The sequence below is a fragment of the Ctenocephalides felis genome, unplaced genomic scaffold (genome assembly GCF_003426905.1).
Source record: "Ctenocephalides felis isolate EL2017-DRISC unplaced genomic scaffold, ASM342690v1 CF-g0.4_SCAFFOLD_01118, whole genome shotgun sequence".
Lineage (NCBI taxonomy): Eukaryota > Metazoa > Arthropoda > Insecta > Siphonaptera > Pulicidae > Ctenocephalides > Ctenocephalides felis.
The window spans coordinates 1-18,799 of NW_020537272.1; the positions used below are offsets into that span (position 1 = coordinate 1).

The following is an 18,799-nucleotide window of genomic DNA, read 5'->3' on the forward strand; positions in this document are numbered from 1 at the left end:
TATAAAATAACTAAACTATTTATAATTATAGTTATATAAAATAAATCCGGATTCATAGTCTAGAAAAATATATTTAAGCTATATGTTATACGGTAACAATATATAACTGCCCCACAGCATTAACTAAAAATGCTCTTCAACTCTATTTTTTGTTGAAGTCGGATCAAAAATCAACTAATAAATTGATAAATATTTATATAAAAACCGCTAACTAAATACTTATATAAATAAAATGCCGTAAACAAACAAGCCAATATAAATCCTCATCTCACCAAATTCATGGCGACATTACACACTAATCTAAATAATTCACTCGAAAACCAGCTTCAACATAGTTTAAGTAACAATCTATACTTGAATATCTTTGGATTTAAGTACGTATCTAATAACTTACCAAAGCAATTATAATCTCAAAGTAAACTCTTCTATTTGTATCTTACATTCTAATTAGACAGTGGGTACTATGTGAGGTTCCAGAGCCTCCGATGAGGCAGTCGTCAAAGGCGTGACAAGCGGAGCCGACTCGTCGTCTGAGGCCAAATCGTGCGACCTGTCGCGCCTTGATTGAACGACTAAAGTTAAGGTAGCTGGCCGACCGTGGTGTGAATTTCCTATTTTATCCTCGGAAAACTGAAATAGAGGAAAGGAAATAACAATCAGAAAATTGCTTGCAATGATTATAAAAGAATTGCAATATCGTAAAAAATATATTTTGTCCAGGAAGATAAATATCGTGCTTATGAACCAAAAAAAAACCCGTATCACACTACGCTTGTTTTCCGGACTGTCTAGCAGCTCGATTTTGCCGCGAAAAGGGGCGATAGATTTCATGATAGTTTTTCAAGCCATTAGCTTCCACGATTTTCAAATATGATAAGCCACATGACATAATACTGCTTTCCTACTGGTTCGAACAAACGAATCCCATCAACAAATATAACGCACGTTCAAATCCCTAATCACACGAGGGATGTTTTGTTGCTTTTTTGGTCTCATGGCTAGTATGCTGGTTGTCAAGTAGGCAAAATGTCGTCTTGAAAAAGTTAGAATAGAGGTCAATACGACGTCATTTTGCCTACTTGACAACCAGCATGCTAGCTAGCAGACCAAAAAAGCAATGAAACAAGCGTCGTGTGAACAGGGCTGAATTCCCACTCACATTGGCTGCCCGACAATTTTCTAATTTAATGTTGACATATTTATTAGCAAAGTCAGAAATAATAACAAGCAATATATGTAAATGCACATATATTTTAACATGCTAATCGCCATGTAAGTCATATGTGTATGACGCTAAGAAGTTCTACATGATCCACATGTCTGATTAAAAATTTATTGGCTTGTCGAGAAAAGTTTTAATATAGAGCCATATCAGTCTTATATGTGTGTCATAAAAAATATACATTTTTATCTAATAAAGTTACCACGTGAAAATTTTTCTTATATTATCGTGGCAATTAACGTGTTAGACGCGCCAATATTCTACTAAAGTAATTAGATACTCTATATATACAAATATATAATTTTTCGTAAAAACAGTAACTTTCTATTGGCACAAATAAAAATTATATGACTTAAATTCAATATTTAAAAAAATTCTTATGATCTGAAGAAAGATACAACTTTTCTTAAAGACATATTAAGCGTTAATTTTATACGATAAACTTTCGGAATTCCTTAAATCTTTGAATGTTCGAAAATCTTAAAATGATCCAACTATTTCTTGTAGAAAAAAAAACTTATCTCATGACTAATAATATACCGAAAGTCAAAATCGATTTCCTACACTTATCAAAAATTTATAGCTAATTAAATTTATCAACGCGATAAAAGCCGGCAGATTACAAACGATTATTTTTATTGAAACAAAATCATATAGTTTATTGACGTCAAAACACGTTTCGAATGACGCTTGAGATTATGATAAAATATTAATAATTTGATGTAATCTATGATTTAATATTATACGAAACTTAAATATCAAAATTCATACTTCGCCATTAGTAGTTTTGGACTCGTAAGAGACGTGTTTTCCTGGTCCGATCTTTAGGCTTCCGGAATGTTTTAAAATTGAGAGTTCTCTTTTGATATTTGGAGGTGTACTAGGAGCTGATCTTCCTCCATTTGACACAGGCACGGCATAAGTTTCATCTGAAAAAGAAAAATAATATATGTAAATAATAAGTTCAAAATTAAAAGTGTTGGTATGTTAAATAAAGAGAAACAGTGGCGCATTAAAAGTTAACACAAAAGAAAAATACATATTATGATTCTTGTTACTGTAGTGATATTTACTTGGCAAACATAGTTTATAACAAATTTGACCTAAAAAGTACTAAATTGTATTTTATCCACTAAAACCACTTATTTTATTTATAATATATACCCAAAAATCCGCCACTGTTATAACAAACAAAACTCACCACAACCAAGTGAAAGCAAATCTTAAGCAAACAGTCATTCGTCTTATATTAAAGATAGCATGAGTAAATAAATAAGTATACAACCACCATTATAACCAGAAAATTATAGATATAAATAGACTTTTACATTATTAGTTTATAAACATTAGAAAAATGTAGTCTTAAAGTAAAAGAATAAATAAAACATCAAGAAATTATATAGATTTATTTGAGATTTTGTTTTTAACATTGAGACAATACTTTGACAGATTTCTAAATATATATAAGTACAATACAAGTTACAGCGATTTAAAACTAAATCACAAAAAGAAGTATAAATGTAAGTACAATTTAAGATACAAAGTATGAAAAGCAAACAAAATGTGCACCAAAATTCAGATATAAAGTTATAAGCAACAGCATAATTTGAAATTTAATTTCCATGCAATAAGATTCAATTATTTTTATTTAATAATTGACAAATTTTAGTTTATTGACTTTTTTACGTAACTAAGAATATGCCAGAAACATGAGATTATTAATTATATAACATTTTATGTATTAAAATCTAGAACTTTAACAAATTCAACTAAAACTTAGAAAACTTATTTGTTGTACGAATTTTTAAAATATTCTGCCGCATTTATTTATGAATAAAAACCATCTATAAATGAACAATCCAATTTGAATAAAAACGAAGATGAACGCAAATTTAAGATTTAATACATAGTCGCAAAATTGTTAATTCGACCAAATTTTAATGGCATACAATTATTTACTTTGGCATAGGTAGATTAAATTAATTGCAGATTTTCTTTAATACATATTTGGAAGACATACGTACATTTATAACTTTATACTGATATAAAAACAAATAGATCTTATTTTTGTTCAAACTTCGAAATACTGCCTAAGATGCAATGTAAAATATACAAAATAACTATTTATCATAAATAAGGTTTAAATAAATGCAATATTATTTAGACATTTCGGTGGTCAATGATCACAAATATTAATTGATACAGAACCTACTTTAAAAATATAATCATATTCATAATTAAAAAATCTAAAATTGATATATAAATATACTAGTACCATACTTTAAATAAATTTTCTATAAATGCAAATTTAAAAAAAAAATCACAAGATATATCACGATATACTAATCGATATCAAAAATGCAATAATAGAGATAACTACGGACAATCACATTTGACTTAAAATATAGATATGAATAATTGTATGTAGCCTACATACTTCTGCATAATCAAATATATTCATAAAATTACATTAGAGAAATAAAACGTGCATTTAATATACGAAAGTAATGCAAGTACAAGTGTAGCATTAAAATATGAAGCAGTTTTATAAAGATACACTATTGAAGCCAAATTTAATATCGCAGATTACTTTGAACAATTTAATTGACAATAAAATATAATAAAAAATACAAACTGATTGCATAACAAATAGTAGTAATAATTTTCGAATGAATTAATTGTCTACTTAAGTACATATTGTAAAAGACTAAATGCTAAATTCATGTATTAAAACTTTGGCTTACTAGTATAATTATATTGGACAGTATTTATGCCCGATAAAAATATACTAGGGTATCTAAATATTATTCCAATTTGGCTTTATAACTCATTATTATTTTAAACTATATTAATAAGTAAAAATGATAAATATTAAAGCTCATTTATTCACAAAATCACTGCAGCGCACCACAAACTGTGACTTATATCCAACTCTCTACCAAATCAATCCAAACCGTGAGCAATAGCAAAAAAATCAAAATAAAACCCAATAAACCAAATAAAATCTAAAAGCAATAATATGAAAAGAAAACAAAATCATCGGTCGACAATGTGTTCGCAGATTTACAAATGTGCGTCATCCGTGAACACATTTAGCGATATCGGCGATGTCAACAGATGAGTGTTGTATCCTGAGTTTTGGTGGCCCGCCACAAACGGATTGACCACCCCTGTTGTCTCACCTGCTTTGCCGGTTCCATTTGTTTTTGGCAAAGAATCGCCGCTGAGGACATCCTCCAATGCTTCCTCGTTAAGAGTTTGCAATGCGCCGCATATTGTTTGCTCTTCTAGGGTCACCTGGAAATTGAAAATTGGAAAATATTAATAAGCAGAATGGAAAAAAAATCTCGAAGTAAAAATATGTATTTAATAGAATAAAGAATTTTCTTATAATGATTGAAATAAAAAAAATAGAATAATATGGACCGACGTGCTATGCATGCGCTTTCGGTAATAAAACAGATAATCAACAAATGGCCTGTTAATAAAAACCGTTTTTTCTTATTAATCCAATTACTAACTTCCCGATTTTTTTTAATTTTTCTCCAGATATCTAACTTCATCATAGTTATATTTTCTGGATGTTTCAAGTCAATTAGAATCTATTTTCCCCAAAATTGAAATAAGTATGTGTATTTGAGCAAAGAGCTGCACCGATTTCAAACATTTAAAATCGGTTTAATGAAACTCGTTAAAGAAACAAATAACTTAAACTTAATAAAATTTGCCTTGTAAATAAATGTTTTTTCAAATATATAATTTTAAAAATTTCGACGGATTGAGTAGAAAATGCTCAAATTGATCAAATGTTGTCTCATGATGTTGCATGCGTTTCTAACAATATAAATATGACTAAAAATCATTCATATTGAAGAAATATTTTAATAACATGCAAGCATAAGGAGTAGAATAGTATATAAGAAGATCGTGCAAAAAGTTTAATCGAAAATCTGTTTAATGGAATGCTTCTAAATCTACTCAGCAAGGCTGAAAATTTTACATTCGAAGCTGGGAATGCTAAAAATTTAGAATATATCACATAAGAAAGGTGCTAGCAATATTTATAAAAAATGCAATCGATCACAAACCTACTTTTTATTAAAATATACTACATGCCATAGAAAAAAATGTAATCACTCATTACCAAACTTACTTGATATTCCTGCGGTGTAAACTGATAGCAAAAGTAGAAAGTGATAATTAAAAAGCTTCTTGTGTTCAAATCATTTTTGCATAATGTTATTAAATGCAGAAGTACATTTTGTGTGTTTTTATTGTAGCAAAAATCTAATTGTAATGATAGAATTGGTTGCCTGATGAAAATTTTAAGGAGAATCAAAATTACAATTCTCTCTGAATATTTCAATTTTGAAATAATTTAAATTTTAACTATTCAACAAGTCACCAATTATATTATTTAGAAATATCTTCAATGTGCATAATTTTGTGAATGCTGTTCTGTGTCTTCAGTAAATCAATTCACTCATGTGTTGTTTCCTAATGTACTACTGTAAATTTCTCAAATTTAGAAACACTAACCTGTTTCTCAATAGTATCAGGCTTGATTCTTGGTGGGACAATAGTATGAGCTATTTCTTCCTCTTCTTGATGGGGTCGTTGATGACAATTCCAAGGAGCTTGTGGGGTCATTTCCATTACACGCAATCCTTCAACAAACATTCGGAAAACTTCCCAATGTCCAAATGTAATGCCCAAAACGCTTTTTAATTCCTGAAAAGCAAACATATAGTAAATTGTTGTGTAGCTTGTCTCAGTTGAGCTGCATTGTTTCTATTACACTTACCTTAAGATCACAGTTTGCTAGTACACGTCCTGTTACACAATTTTGATGTAATTTAGGAGCAACACTCGGTACTAATGGTTTTAATTCATCCACTTGCAACATCAATTTTTCTATATCATCGCAACTCAATGAAGACAAACGGCAAGGAGGAATGTCAATCTGAAAAAAATACAGAATTTTAAAAATAAAACATGTTGGACAAGAATGAAAGAAATAACAATTAAAAATATTCTTGATGTTATAAATTGCTAATTACCGGTAAATTAAAAGGCGGCTCGTAGTTTCTTGGATCATTTTGCATTGGTCCAGGCCACCATTGTTGCATATTAGGTTGTTGCTGAGGAGCATTAATAATTGGTGGTACCAAAGTCGGTCTGATCATCTGTTGTGGCATCCACGGCATTTGAGGAACATTGGGAATCGGTTGCCAAATACCAGTCGGCGGAGATCGAACATTAGTTACTACCGATTCGTCTTCCATGTTTTGTTGATCCTCTAAAAATTAATCGATGTAAATTTTTGATATTCTACAGTAAAATAATATATAAGCGATATGAGTTTCTTTTTACCTTTAAGTACTTTGCGCAAATATGGATCTAAATTTATTGTAAACGGCATAAAAACTCTCAAATCAGCAACTTGCAAGGTTGTTTTATGCAGAGACAAGAAGGCATCTAATTTGCGCTCATCCCTATCAAGTTCCAATAAAGGCGCCGCTTCTTTCAAAGCTGGTACTTGTGCCCGAACCCTAAAAAGAAACAGTAAGTAAATTTAAATTGATGATCATAATTATATTAAATTAAGTTTTTGATGCTTACTTGTCATATAAACTGTGCAATGAAGAATTATCATCTAATCTATCTCCCATGTTGTCATGATATAAGACTATCAAGCTTGCTCTCAGAGGCCATTGTTCCGTGAGATTTATCCAAGAACATAATCTGTACCAGTTAAAATCAATATGGAATGCTTTTAACAATCGACCTGCAACAAAAACCAAATTATTAGTTTATGAATAATTACCGGAACCTGTTGCTCAATGTATGATATTAGAAAAATGATTACAGACCTGTGATGTATATTACATTCATCAGACGACGCATACTCCTAGGATTAACATCGCTAAAGTAATCGTCCGCCAAAAGCATTTTGGATAAATCCCAATGCGGCTGAGTAGAACTACCAGCACCACCTGCAGTTCCAACGCGATGCAAATTAGAACCTATGGAACTTGCAATAGAATCTGAAAGACGTAGTTTACGAGATCCTCTTGGCGGTCGAAGTTTTTCTTGAGATGCCATTAGTTCTGAAGCCGAAGATAGACGACGATTGGATACCTGTAAAATTAAACATAAACAAATAATGATGTTAATTATAAACAAAATCTAGATAAAATAATTTCTTTATCAACACAATATTATATTACTATCAATATACTAACCGATCCAGTTAACATTTCACCATCATCTTCTTTATTCCTGCTTCGGTGTACCAAAGCAGTACTTTGGGCGCGTTGAGCTTGACGCAAACCAGAATTTTGTAAGTAAACTGGCAAATGTACTAAATTTCGTAAGAAATCGTGACCTCCTATACTGCCTTCGCTGAAAACACGTCTGCTCTTGGATTCTACTGCCTGAAATTAAAAATATATTGTAACTGTTCATTTTAATTTTAAGGTTCAATAATAACACTATTTATGGTGCTAATTATTAAATATACCTTTGAAATAATATGCGGATCCACTGCTAAGAGTACTATGAACGGTCTCTTAGGTTCCGATAGCAGTTGATGTACAGAATTCAACATAGCAATTATTTTCTCAACATCGCAACTGTCCAAAGCGTCTATGATACCAACTAGTCTGCTCTGTTGATTCGTAAAAGCATCCAAACACGTAACCAGATCGCTCATAAGTGCAACTTCGTTAGCTAGTCCAGTAATTGGATCGCTGTTATTCTTAATTGCATTCTGCAAATGGTGTTTCGGGCCAAAGATCAATGAAACAGCGGCTCTTCCTAGTGATTGGATATTAGCCGTCAAGATAACTGCCAACCCAAGTCCGAGAGCCATAAGTACAACAGTTAAGTTAGAATCACTTATCGATTGATTTGCATCCAGTAAGCAGTATAATCCAAGACTTGCGGTCGCTATAAAAGCAAGCAAAGTGACTTCGAACAATAAGATATTAGGAAAACAGCAAAAACGACGGAATCGCCAGCCAGAGTTGGATTTAAAAGGTCGTGGCCGAAATGCACGGAATAAGCGCGTAGAAATAAGACCATAATCGCGTTCTATCACTTCAAATAAAGATGTTAACATGTGTACCATTGCTCCTTCGCCGTCTGCGCCTGCGCCCTAAAATCATAAAAGTTATTAGAATAATTTATGTTAACTATAATGAAGAATTATATTATTAAGGTACTTTATTTTGATCTGCAAAGTAAAAATGTACTGGGTCAGCGGATGGTGCTGACGATGCTCTTGGTCCAGGTGGGTGACAGAATAGAACTTGCAGTAACAATTTCAAAGAATTCAAACGACGATTTATTGAGACGTTTAGATTGTAGGGCCAATAGCAATCATATCTACAAATTAAACAATAATTTAAATAAACTATAAAGTTCAAGAAGTAAAAATAGAAATATTTATTTCAGTTCTTACCTATTGCTGGCAACTCTGAGGGACAAATAAGCGCTAAGTAAAACTCCAACAGTAATCAATCCAGCAGCAAGTCCCCATATCCAAGAAAATGTACCCAATCCAGTAGCAAGACCAACTAACAATGCGAGGTGAGCGCAAAGCCATACTGCTAACCAAGGAGCACCAGCAACTGGTTCACACCATTGACGTGCAAAACTCTTCATTTCCTCTAAAAATTAAATTAAACTTATTTTTATTTAGAGGAATAACAGTAAAGCAGATTTAAAATTTTTAATTAAAGTCTTCTATATACTCAATGTAAATAAAGTTTTATGGGATAGGCTAATAGGATTTTGTTATTTCATTAGTTCTTTAAATTTTTTTGTATATTATAAAAACTTCTCCCCTTTATATAAATTTTACCTTTAAGTTTGGAAAGCAGAAATGATTTTCCGGAACCCCATTTAGCATATAATCCAACTGTGATAGGCATAGTAAGCCCTGGATCGCTTAAAATATCTGCAAGAGCACTGCTATATAATTCATATCCAAGCATTCCCTCACAATCCTCATTTGTATTGAGTCTTCCTGAAAATGGAAATATCAATTTAATATAGCTTAATTAATTATTATTAATTAAATAATTAATAAACATACTGGCTCCATAAATTTGTCCTAAAATTGTTTTCGGATGATGCATATCAATGTTATATGCAGTTTCTCCAGCTTTATTTGGTCTATATAACAACTGACTATGCTTAGGATTTCTAAGCAACACTTCCACTATCGCCTGAAAAAAATTGGAATATAGTAACTAATATTTATTAAGTTAATTAAAAATATATTTAAATCAAAATACTTTAGATCTCGCTCTCATTGCAATGTGAAGACATGTATCTCCTTTGAAGTCTACAGCATTAATTTTAGCTTTTTTATCTAATAGCAATGTTACAATTTCTACATTTCTTGTTCTCACAGCTCTTAGAAGTGCGGTGTCTCCATCCTAAAAAATAAAAAAAATGAAAAAACTCTAAAATATAAAGTTTAAAAAAGCTTTATAAATTTTAAGTTATGACATATTTCAAATACATACCTTAGTTTGTATCTCAAGATCAGGATTAGCAGCCAACAAAAGCCGTACTATTGCAGTATGACCCTTTTCTACCGCTGTATATATGGCAGTTTTTCTATCCCGACCAGGAACATCTAGATCAGCATGTCGTTTCAAGAGCGATTCCACAATACCACGATGGCCACCTTTTACTGCATGAATCAATTGACTATCGCCGGTCCTGTCCTAAAATATAATATAAATCATTCGTTAAATTTGTTACAGTTACAATTATATATAATTTAACTTTACCTGCAAGTTAACATAAGCACCAGCATTTACTAACATATGAGCAATTTCTGCTAAGCCTTCCCGGCAGGCAATGGCAAGTGCTGTGGCTCCATCCGAGTCTAATGCATTTACATTTGGTTTATGTTGAAGTAAACGTGAAACAACTTCTTGATGCCTATTTTGAACAGCCACTAACAATGGCGTCCAGGAATACATTCCGGAAGAATCAACACTAGCACCCGCCTAAGAGAAAGAAGAAAGATTTTAATGCTTAATTCTCTTAGACACCAGTTTGAATTTAAAATACATAATAATACACATTTATATATTTGCTTAATATTATTGGTTGCATCATGTTATACAAGAAGATATTGGAAAAATATATATTGTTTACCTTCAGAAGTATATCCACAATTTCTAAGCACCCACGTCTGCAAGCCCATACTAATGCTGTGGTTCCGTACTAAAATAAATAAATATGAATATTAATTTCATAAGTTTGAAAAAGTAAATATAATATATGAAGGATCATGATTATATTATGTTATACATACTTTATCAGCCACATTAACTTTGGCACCTCGTTCAACAAGTAATCTGACGACTTCAGTGTGCCCCCTTCCTGCGGCCCAAAGCAATGCACTTAAGTTGTATCCACCTCTTGCTTGCACGTCTGCTCCTGCGTCTAATAAAATGCGAACACATTCTGTATGCCCCCTATAAAAATAAAAATTATAATGAAGCTTTCAAACTCAAACTAAATATATTAAACGTTTGTTGTTAACATATATCAACTCTATTACTATTTTTAGATTACATTCCTCCTACCTGTATGAAGCCCATAATAATGGTGTCCAACCGCCCATATCTCGGTGTTCCTTCGGCGCCCCGTGCTCAATTAGGGCCCGCAGCGGCGCGGCGTGACCGTTGCGGGCCGCAAAGTGCATCGCCGTCCAGGAATCATGATCTTCGGCTGCGGCATCTGCTCCAAGAGATAAAAGCTCGCGACAGAAAGGCGATGAACCCCTCGAGGCTGCCAACATGAGAATGGTGGTTCCATTCTGAAAAAAAAAATATATCAAGGTAAATAATAGAAATATATAGATATTGTAAATTTTTATCATTACCTCGTCCCTGTCATCTACTTGATGTTGTCTACTGGATAAAAAATCTCGTAGTGCCTGAGCATCTCCGGCATCCAGGTAGGAAAGAAGTGTCCTATGACCCAACGAACACATCAGGTCCGAACGGTCGATGGCCTGGTTAAAAATTAAGGCTATTACACAGGAATTAAAAAATTAAGCATGAGTTCTGTTAAATAAAAAAGCACATGTATTGACCATGGTAAAGTCAGTAAAATTTCCACAGTATTTCAAACACGATTAGAATCAAATCCATTCGATAATAATTGTCAATATTTTTATTGGAATTTACAAAAATATTACAACATAGGCATATGCAGTTATCATTGGCATATTATATTTGAGAAGTGTTAAAAAAAAACAAGATTTTGTTCAAAACATGAATCAATGGATTAATTTTCCAACGCAGTAACAATGTTAAGATTAAAAAATAAGTTTTAGTTATACAAAATCAATGTATTTTTCAAATAATCTATTATTCCATTCTCACACCAAAAACTTGCCGAGCAATCCGCAATATTCCGCAAAGCAAGCTGGTAATGTTCAATGCACATGACACAATCATACAGTCCGTTAGTACAAATTCACAAATAAATACAAATATTAATTTTCACTTTTTTTGGTTTTTACACACTTTTGTAAGTTTCAGTACGTACAACATCTGAAACCATAACCGTTTTAAACGAGATCAAATGAGAAATGAAACGCACGAAATTTAAAACGAGATATACAAAATTCAGCAGTCTTCGTTGCCAGGAATTCTCACAAATCATTTAAATAGGTACTAAAATTAAATACAATTTTATGTTGCAAACTCATACGTTGTAGAGGAAAATGATTTATTGGATTAGTCTCTGTTATGACGTTTGGCAAATATGTAGCAATCGAACGAATTATACGAGCGATATTAATAAAAACGCGCAGAGATTTCAAAACGTTTTACTGAAGTTGGAAATATTCATTAATTGGAAATAATAAATTATATTAAAACAATTACCTCCTTCTACTCAATTATGCTATATTAAGCAGATCATAAAAATAGTATTTTTGAAGAATCTTCAATGTATTTTTTAAGATTTTAGGTCATCTAAATCCTACATTACGATATGCTTGATACATCACGAAGAAGATGATTATAACAAAAACAAATAGAAATAAATATTTTTATTGATCACCATCTGCTTATAGAAGAAGGAACTTATAAATGTACATTTTGTAATACATTTATAGTTCCCCCCATCAAGTATATGTTCCTGAATAATGGGACCAAGAGAAACAAATTTAAAATGCAACCAAAGCTTGAACAATTACTTTTTCAATAATTTCTGATTGCATACTAATGTGTGACTTTGGCAAACGCTGGTTGTAACTTATGCTAATAAAATATAATATGATTGGTTTATACTTAACCTTGTTTAATTTGATCAAAAAGATAAACGGCACAAATATTTGGTACATAAAATTTATAAATATATTCCGAGTTGTTAAGCGATTGTGTTAATACATTTCGTATGCAAACCTGGTTAGTTCAATATTATGGACGCGTTTGTCCAGACAAATAGTTATTTCCACTCAGAACAAAGCGATCGTAACTTCCAAATAATAGGCCACAATGCTATAATCGCACTTAGAATACGATTCCATTTGAAACACGATTGTTTTACTCAAATAAACTTCAATAAAACACTTCAAAAAGTTGAACAAGAGAAGCACTAGATACGTAAATGCTGTTGCTCTTAAAAGCAATGCCCCGACGTTGGGCGTTCCTTCTCGACGCCAAATTACCTTTTAGAAATACTTGGCAAGGCTGTTTATTGTTTTAATCTAAAAAGGAATGTGTTAAATAGGTTGCTGCATACTACTGCATCCATTCAAATAGAATAAAAAGATCAGAACCACGGAAAACATTAAGAACAAATTTAAAAATCAATTAATCAAATAGCACAAAAGTTAAATTAGTATTAAATTTACGTTGCTGGAGAGTTGCCATAATCAAGATCACTCATTCTTCGACATGTTCGTAACATTTGTATACAAACAATTGAAAACGTTTGTCTATGTGTTAGAAACGAGAATAATTTCAGCGCTTTATTACCAAGTAATAAATTTTCCAAGTGTATTTGTAATTAATTGTGGCCATGCATAACAACAACCTTAGTCACACTGAATCAGATCTTAAACAATCTGATGAAAACAAAGATAAGTCAAAAAACAAAATATATTTGCTAATATGAGCCTTGTTGTATTGTAGATTCAAATTTAATGATATAAAGAAAACTTTTCAATCAAGGCAAACAGAGTTTTGTACAATTGATAAATGAATCAAACGCTATAAGTACATTCTTTATATTTTTTTACATCAATTAGGAGTGGATAAAAAGCATTATTAATGCACGTTTTCATTATGCTATATATAGAAGAAAACTGAAAATATAATGTGAATCAATAAAAACAAGTAAATTTCATTTCTTTAGAAGAAATAACCTGTCGAGTTACTAAAGTTGTAAAACCGTTGGATTCATGTTTTTGAAAAAAAAAAATTGAGAATGATCCTAATGTGAAGGTAACTAATCAAGTTTGACAATTCTGGCAAGCAAAAATATTTTAAAGCACTTCAAAAACATACCTGTTGAATAAACGTTGCTGCCAAAAATAATACTTTTTACTTCTAGTGCTGAGTTAAAATTATCTCACTGACAAATAGACTACATAAATTTTAAATATTGGTTTATTTTAGACAATACGTGTATTAAAAAAAATATGAGTGAAAAAATATTTTGATGATCCAAGTATAGAAGACTTCGTAGATATACATACTAAAATACAAGATAATATATTTTCGCCGGAACAATATTTTTTTTGACTGGTGTGAAATAAAAACAAGAGTTAAAACAAATGCTTAAAAATATTGTTAACTCTTCAATATATATAAATAAAGCATTAACTTCTTAAATTGTAAAAATTTCGCATATGCATCACCAAAAACATAGAAGTAAATACAAAATTAGGTACGCATGTTATTCAAGCAAGCAGTAGCTGCTCGTCAACATCGAAGATCAGGCGACAATTTTTCAATTTTTCAAAAATAACAGAAAACTTGCATGAGTCTAAAAAAATATTTGTGTAAAAATTTTATTATTAACATTATTTTAGCATTTGGAATGTAAAAGGTGTCGTTGGACACGACTTTGGTACAAAAACAAGTTTTCCAGAAAAAATCTCATGCAAGTTTTCCATACAAAAGTATTCGAATATAAACAAAACAAAACAAAGACAAAAACAAAAAACATAAAACAAAAAAAAAAACAAACAAAAACAATAACCAAACCGCGAAAAAAACCAAACGTGCTATCAAATCAAATAGCTAATTCATCGAACCGCGCTCTGCCTTCTTAGGCCGAACGAAAAACGCCTATTCTGCGCATCGCTGGCTGGTGCCGTAACCGTCAAGGCGGGAACCTGGTGCGCCCTTTCTGGTATCTCAAGACGCAGAGGCCTATAAACCTGAGTCGGTTGTGGAAGTGCAGGCAAATTGGGCAACACTGGCGTTCCTGGACGTGCCACATTGCGTGTCGGGCCGTGCAGACCACGAACAAGAGCCCGAACGTGATCAAATTGCTCTTCTTTGGCACCAGACGGCATAGTAAAACTGATGATTTATGGGCAATATTTGTGTATAACAGATGTAGAAAAATACTGGGACGCTGATGTTAATGCAATGATTGTTTAAATGAAGTATTTTAGAAAACGCATAGGATACTCGATTCAAAGACAATTTCATTTCAAATCGTTAGTCTCAAAAAAATCACTATAAGATAGGAACTAAATTAAGAGAATTATTTATATACGTTTAAATCAATTATATCACCTTTAACAAGTTTAAGGTTTTGCTAATTCTACTTTAATCGATTCGCAGTGGTTAACGATTCTATATATTTAATATTACACTTTGGTTTTCAATTTTTATTTGAACTAATTGAACCAAAAAGGATTAGTTGGAAAATATTTCAATGGAAAAAAATTCATAAGGCATAAATTTTCGTAATCCACATAAATAAAATTACATATTAATTCACCATAATATTTAATATACAAATTAGCATATTTAATCTCATCAACTTTTATCTCTGGCTATATTTTTTACACTAAATTCTTTTATTCTACATAAAATACAAAACAAACTGAACTTACTTGATTTTATATAACAATAATCTTATACGAAGCATACGTGCTTCCTAATCGGTCAATTTATAGAAATAATCAGCAGAAATACACTTCTCAATTGATCTTAATTATCAACTGATATGATATAATAATATTTTTCTTGCATATTTTCCATCAGACCTACTGTTTATTAAAAATTGCAAATAAAATTTAGTATCAGTAGTATAATAACTACAAATCAAATATAATATCGAAGGGGTAGCAAAATTTTTAGAATTATTGCTATACGTTAAAAATTATTGATTTAAGCCAGTAACAGCGATCAGAATTACGTGCTCTATGTTGCAGCAATGTCCACAAAAGGCAATTTTCACTTGATATTATATTTGAAATCTATAACCTCAAGTGAAAATTTGACATCATACTGCTTGATATCGAGCTTGTCGAAGTTGGGATCAAACCCAGGACTAGTTTGTGCTAGCCCACGTTCTTAACCATTACACCATTCTGGTTCCGGTAAACGTTATAAATGATACAGATTCTGGTTATAATTAAAATTATAATCAGTAGAAGAAAACCATGAGAACTATCGATAGTTGTGTATAGTTCCCCTTTAGCGCAAATATTTGATAATTAATTCTTGGAATAAAAATTTACTGACATTTATAACAATAAACATTCAACTTAATCATCATTCATGATAATACTATCTAAATAGTGACATAGTATATAAAGTATTCATATATAATACGATAGCTTGAGAACGTTTACGATCACATGGTTATTATATTGATCAAACTGTTTGGCAATAAAGCACGTTTTTAATTTAGTTACATTACAGATTATGTCACAATGGCTTCGAAATGATTCTCAAACACGAGCTGGACAATTGGAATCAATTAAAATACAAGGAAATAAAAATATACTGGAATGAAATTATGTTGAGAACGACTGTAATAATAAAATCATTTTACAGAAATCGATTTTAAGCAGGCACATCGTTCAACTCAATTTGTTGTTTTTCTTTGTCAAAAGAATAATTATTTTTGTTTCCCACGTAAATGACTGTTAATGATGTCATTCGTTTATTGTTTGTGATTTTTTCATTTTTTAAGTAATTTGTGAGCTTTGTCCACAGAAGAAGGGTCAAACTGGGTCTCAAAACCTACAGATGTCATACTAAAAAAAATTAAACTCAACTTAGGTGATCTTTTTTAATGGATGTCTTCTAAAAACTATGGCTCAATTAGAGCAACAGTAAGCTACTGAGGTTTCGTCAAAAAATAAATAAATATAAAAATTTACTGAAAGCAATGATAGTGAAAAGTTCTTTTATGTTATACCGTCATAGTACATGTTCCAAAAACTCCAAATAAATTTGCATTATTCATTTTCTGATTAAATTTATGGATGACTTTATTTCAAACTTAGTGGAATGTTTACTTGTGGTCAAGTTGTTTTATAAGAATTAAACCGCATTAGCAAAAAAAAACACTAGCATTACCAAAAACAAAGAATATTTTCTGTTAAATTAATAAAAATTGATCCAACAAAATTTTATGCATAAAATTAATGAATATATTATGACATAAAATGCTTAGCACTTGGTGATATAACGATGCTAATTGTTCAATTACAATTGCATTGTTAATTAGCAGAGAAAGCTCTACAATGCATTATGTAAAAAAACATCAATTTGAAATAAAATAGTCAAATTTTTATAAAAAAAAATTGCTAATTCACAGAGATCAATAATGATTATTTATATGTTTAAATAATTTTGTAATGAAAAATTGATTTTATTAATTTTTATACTTTCTCGTGAAAGCATTTACCAAAAATTGTGGTAATAATAAAATCAAAATAAAAATTCTGTAACACAGATCTTACTCAGAGAGATATGGTGATCGCCCTTTGTACTTTCCATATTACAGTTTAACAAATACTGGAAACAAGACTCTAAGGGCACAAATCCAGTGAAGATAATTTAAAGTTTACTCGAAATCTGATGTAAATATATAAAATATTTTGTTGTGAACAGTTCTACTAGTGATGTGTTTATTAATTAATTTTAAAAAATTAAAAAAAAATGTTTTCAACCTAGTGCAAATTAGTCAAAACTACTCTACTGTGGTTCACCTGTAGCTCATGCTGATTGTGGTGTCTTCGCATTGCTTTAAACATTGTCACTTAATAAAATTAATAATTAAAATTAAAAAATTCAATTTAATTTATTTCTGATATAAAATTGTTAACCAAATTTTCTAAGATTTGTCACATCTTCACGTCTTAACTAGTGCAAGAGTCACGAACTATTAAAAATCGTATCGGAGTTGCTTGGGGTTTTTATAAGTTACTAATTATGTAAGTAATTCTCAAACTGTTTGTCAACAGTAAGAATATAGATTTTATCTCGTGATAACAGGATTAAGTTAAATTTGAAGAGTAATTAATATTTATATACAGTTGATCTATAGTTATTGATACAGATCATACATATAATTAAAATATAGAAAGAATTTTTAAATTTTTTTTATTTGATTCATCATAGTAACAATTATAATAGCTATAATATATATAGTCTTTTATATTAACAATTGGAAATAATCTCTGGTTTATGTATCTCCTGGCTCTCTAGCTTTAATGCTCATAAAAGCTTAACTATATTTTAATTAAAATAATGAAATATTTTAATAAATATCACATTTTTATTTTTATTTTATTCAAAATAATTTCATATAAAATTATTTTGAATGATAATTATATTGGATTTCTTTTTAAATTGTTTAGTACCCGATTCAATAATCACAGAAATACTAAAAGTTGGTTGAAAAATGCAACTAATAGTTACGTCTCAAGTTTCAATTTTATTTTAAGTTTTAAGTTTTCCATTAAATTGATATCCACGATATGTTTTCGGGCTATCATTTCTTCTTGATAAAAAAAATATATGAATGGAACAACAGCAAAATTTATTTTAAAATCCCTGATCCTTATTTTTCTTGCATGACAGTCTACTCTTAATTTTCAAAATCAAAGTTTTATTTCTAAATTTTCATTTTAGTAATTATCACTGTTTTTTTTTATTTTAATACCCTCGTATTGTTTCTGTTGAAATCCTTAGCATCTTGAAAAAAAATCATTTTATTTTTGTTCAAATTATCCAAATTCTGTATTCGTTTTACCAGATTACACCATAGTCTTCTTTTTATTTTTTAATTATACGACCAAGAATTTATTATCCTTGACAAATATTTACAGTAAATCGAATTACTGATTCATCCTTCCGCATTTTCCATTATAATGTACCCAAAGATTTACATTTCCAAAGATGCATTTCAAGTTTACCTTTTGCGAATATTTGAATAGCCTAAACGACTCTAAAAACAATTATGTTTTTCAGTAATAATTCACCTGTGAGTTTACTGAGCATATTTACATTTTATGATTACACTGCCCATATTAGCCAAACCAAATAATCAGGG

At 30.4% G+C, this 18,799-nt stretch overlaps 1 protein-coding gene across 1 annotated transcript; it reads right to left on the bottom strand.

The window, feature by feature from the left end:
- Positions 1-179: 179 nt before the first annotated feature.
- On the bottom strand, positions 180-17,499 carry LOC113365565 (kinase D-interacting substrate of 220 kDa B-like). Its single transcript, XM_026607095.1, has 23 exons — positions 17,454-17,499; positions 11,136-11,267; positions 10,837-11,069; positions 10,563-10,725; positions 10,403-10,471; positions 10,030-10,251; positions 9,760-9,963; positions 9,526-9,669; positions 9,324-9,456; positions 9,090-9,254; positions 8,688-8,895; positions 8,449-8,611; positions 7,746-8,381; positions 7,468-7,659; positions 7,096-7,363; positions 6,845-7,010; positions 6,596-6,774; positions 6,283-6,521; positions 6,027-6,185; positions 5,762-5,953; positions 4,405-4,519; positions 1,994-2,151; positions 180-630 (listed from the first exon to the last, which is right to left on the bottom strand). The coding sequence occupies exons 1-23, from the start codon at positions 17,496-17,498 to the stop codon at positions 448-450; spliced, it is 4,368 nt and encodes a 1,455-aa protein (XP_026462880.1). The 5' UTR covers position 17,499; the 3' UTR covers positions 180-447.
- Between the last annotated feature and the right edge of the window lie 1,300 nt (positions 17,500-18,799).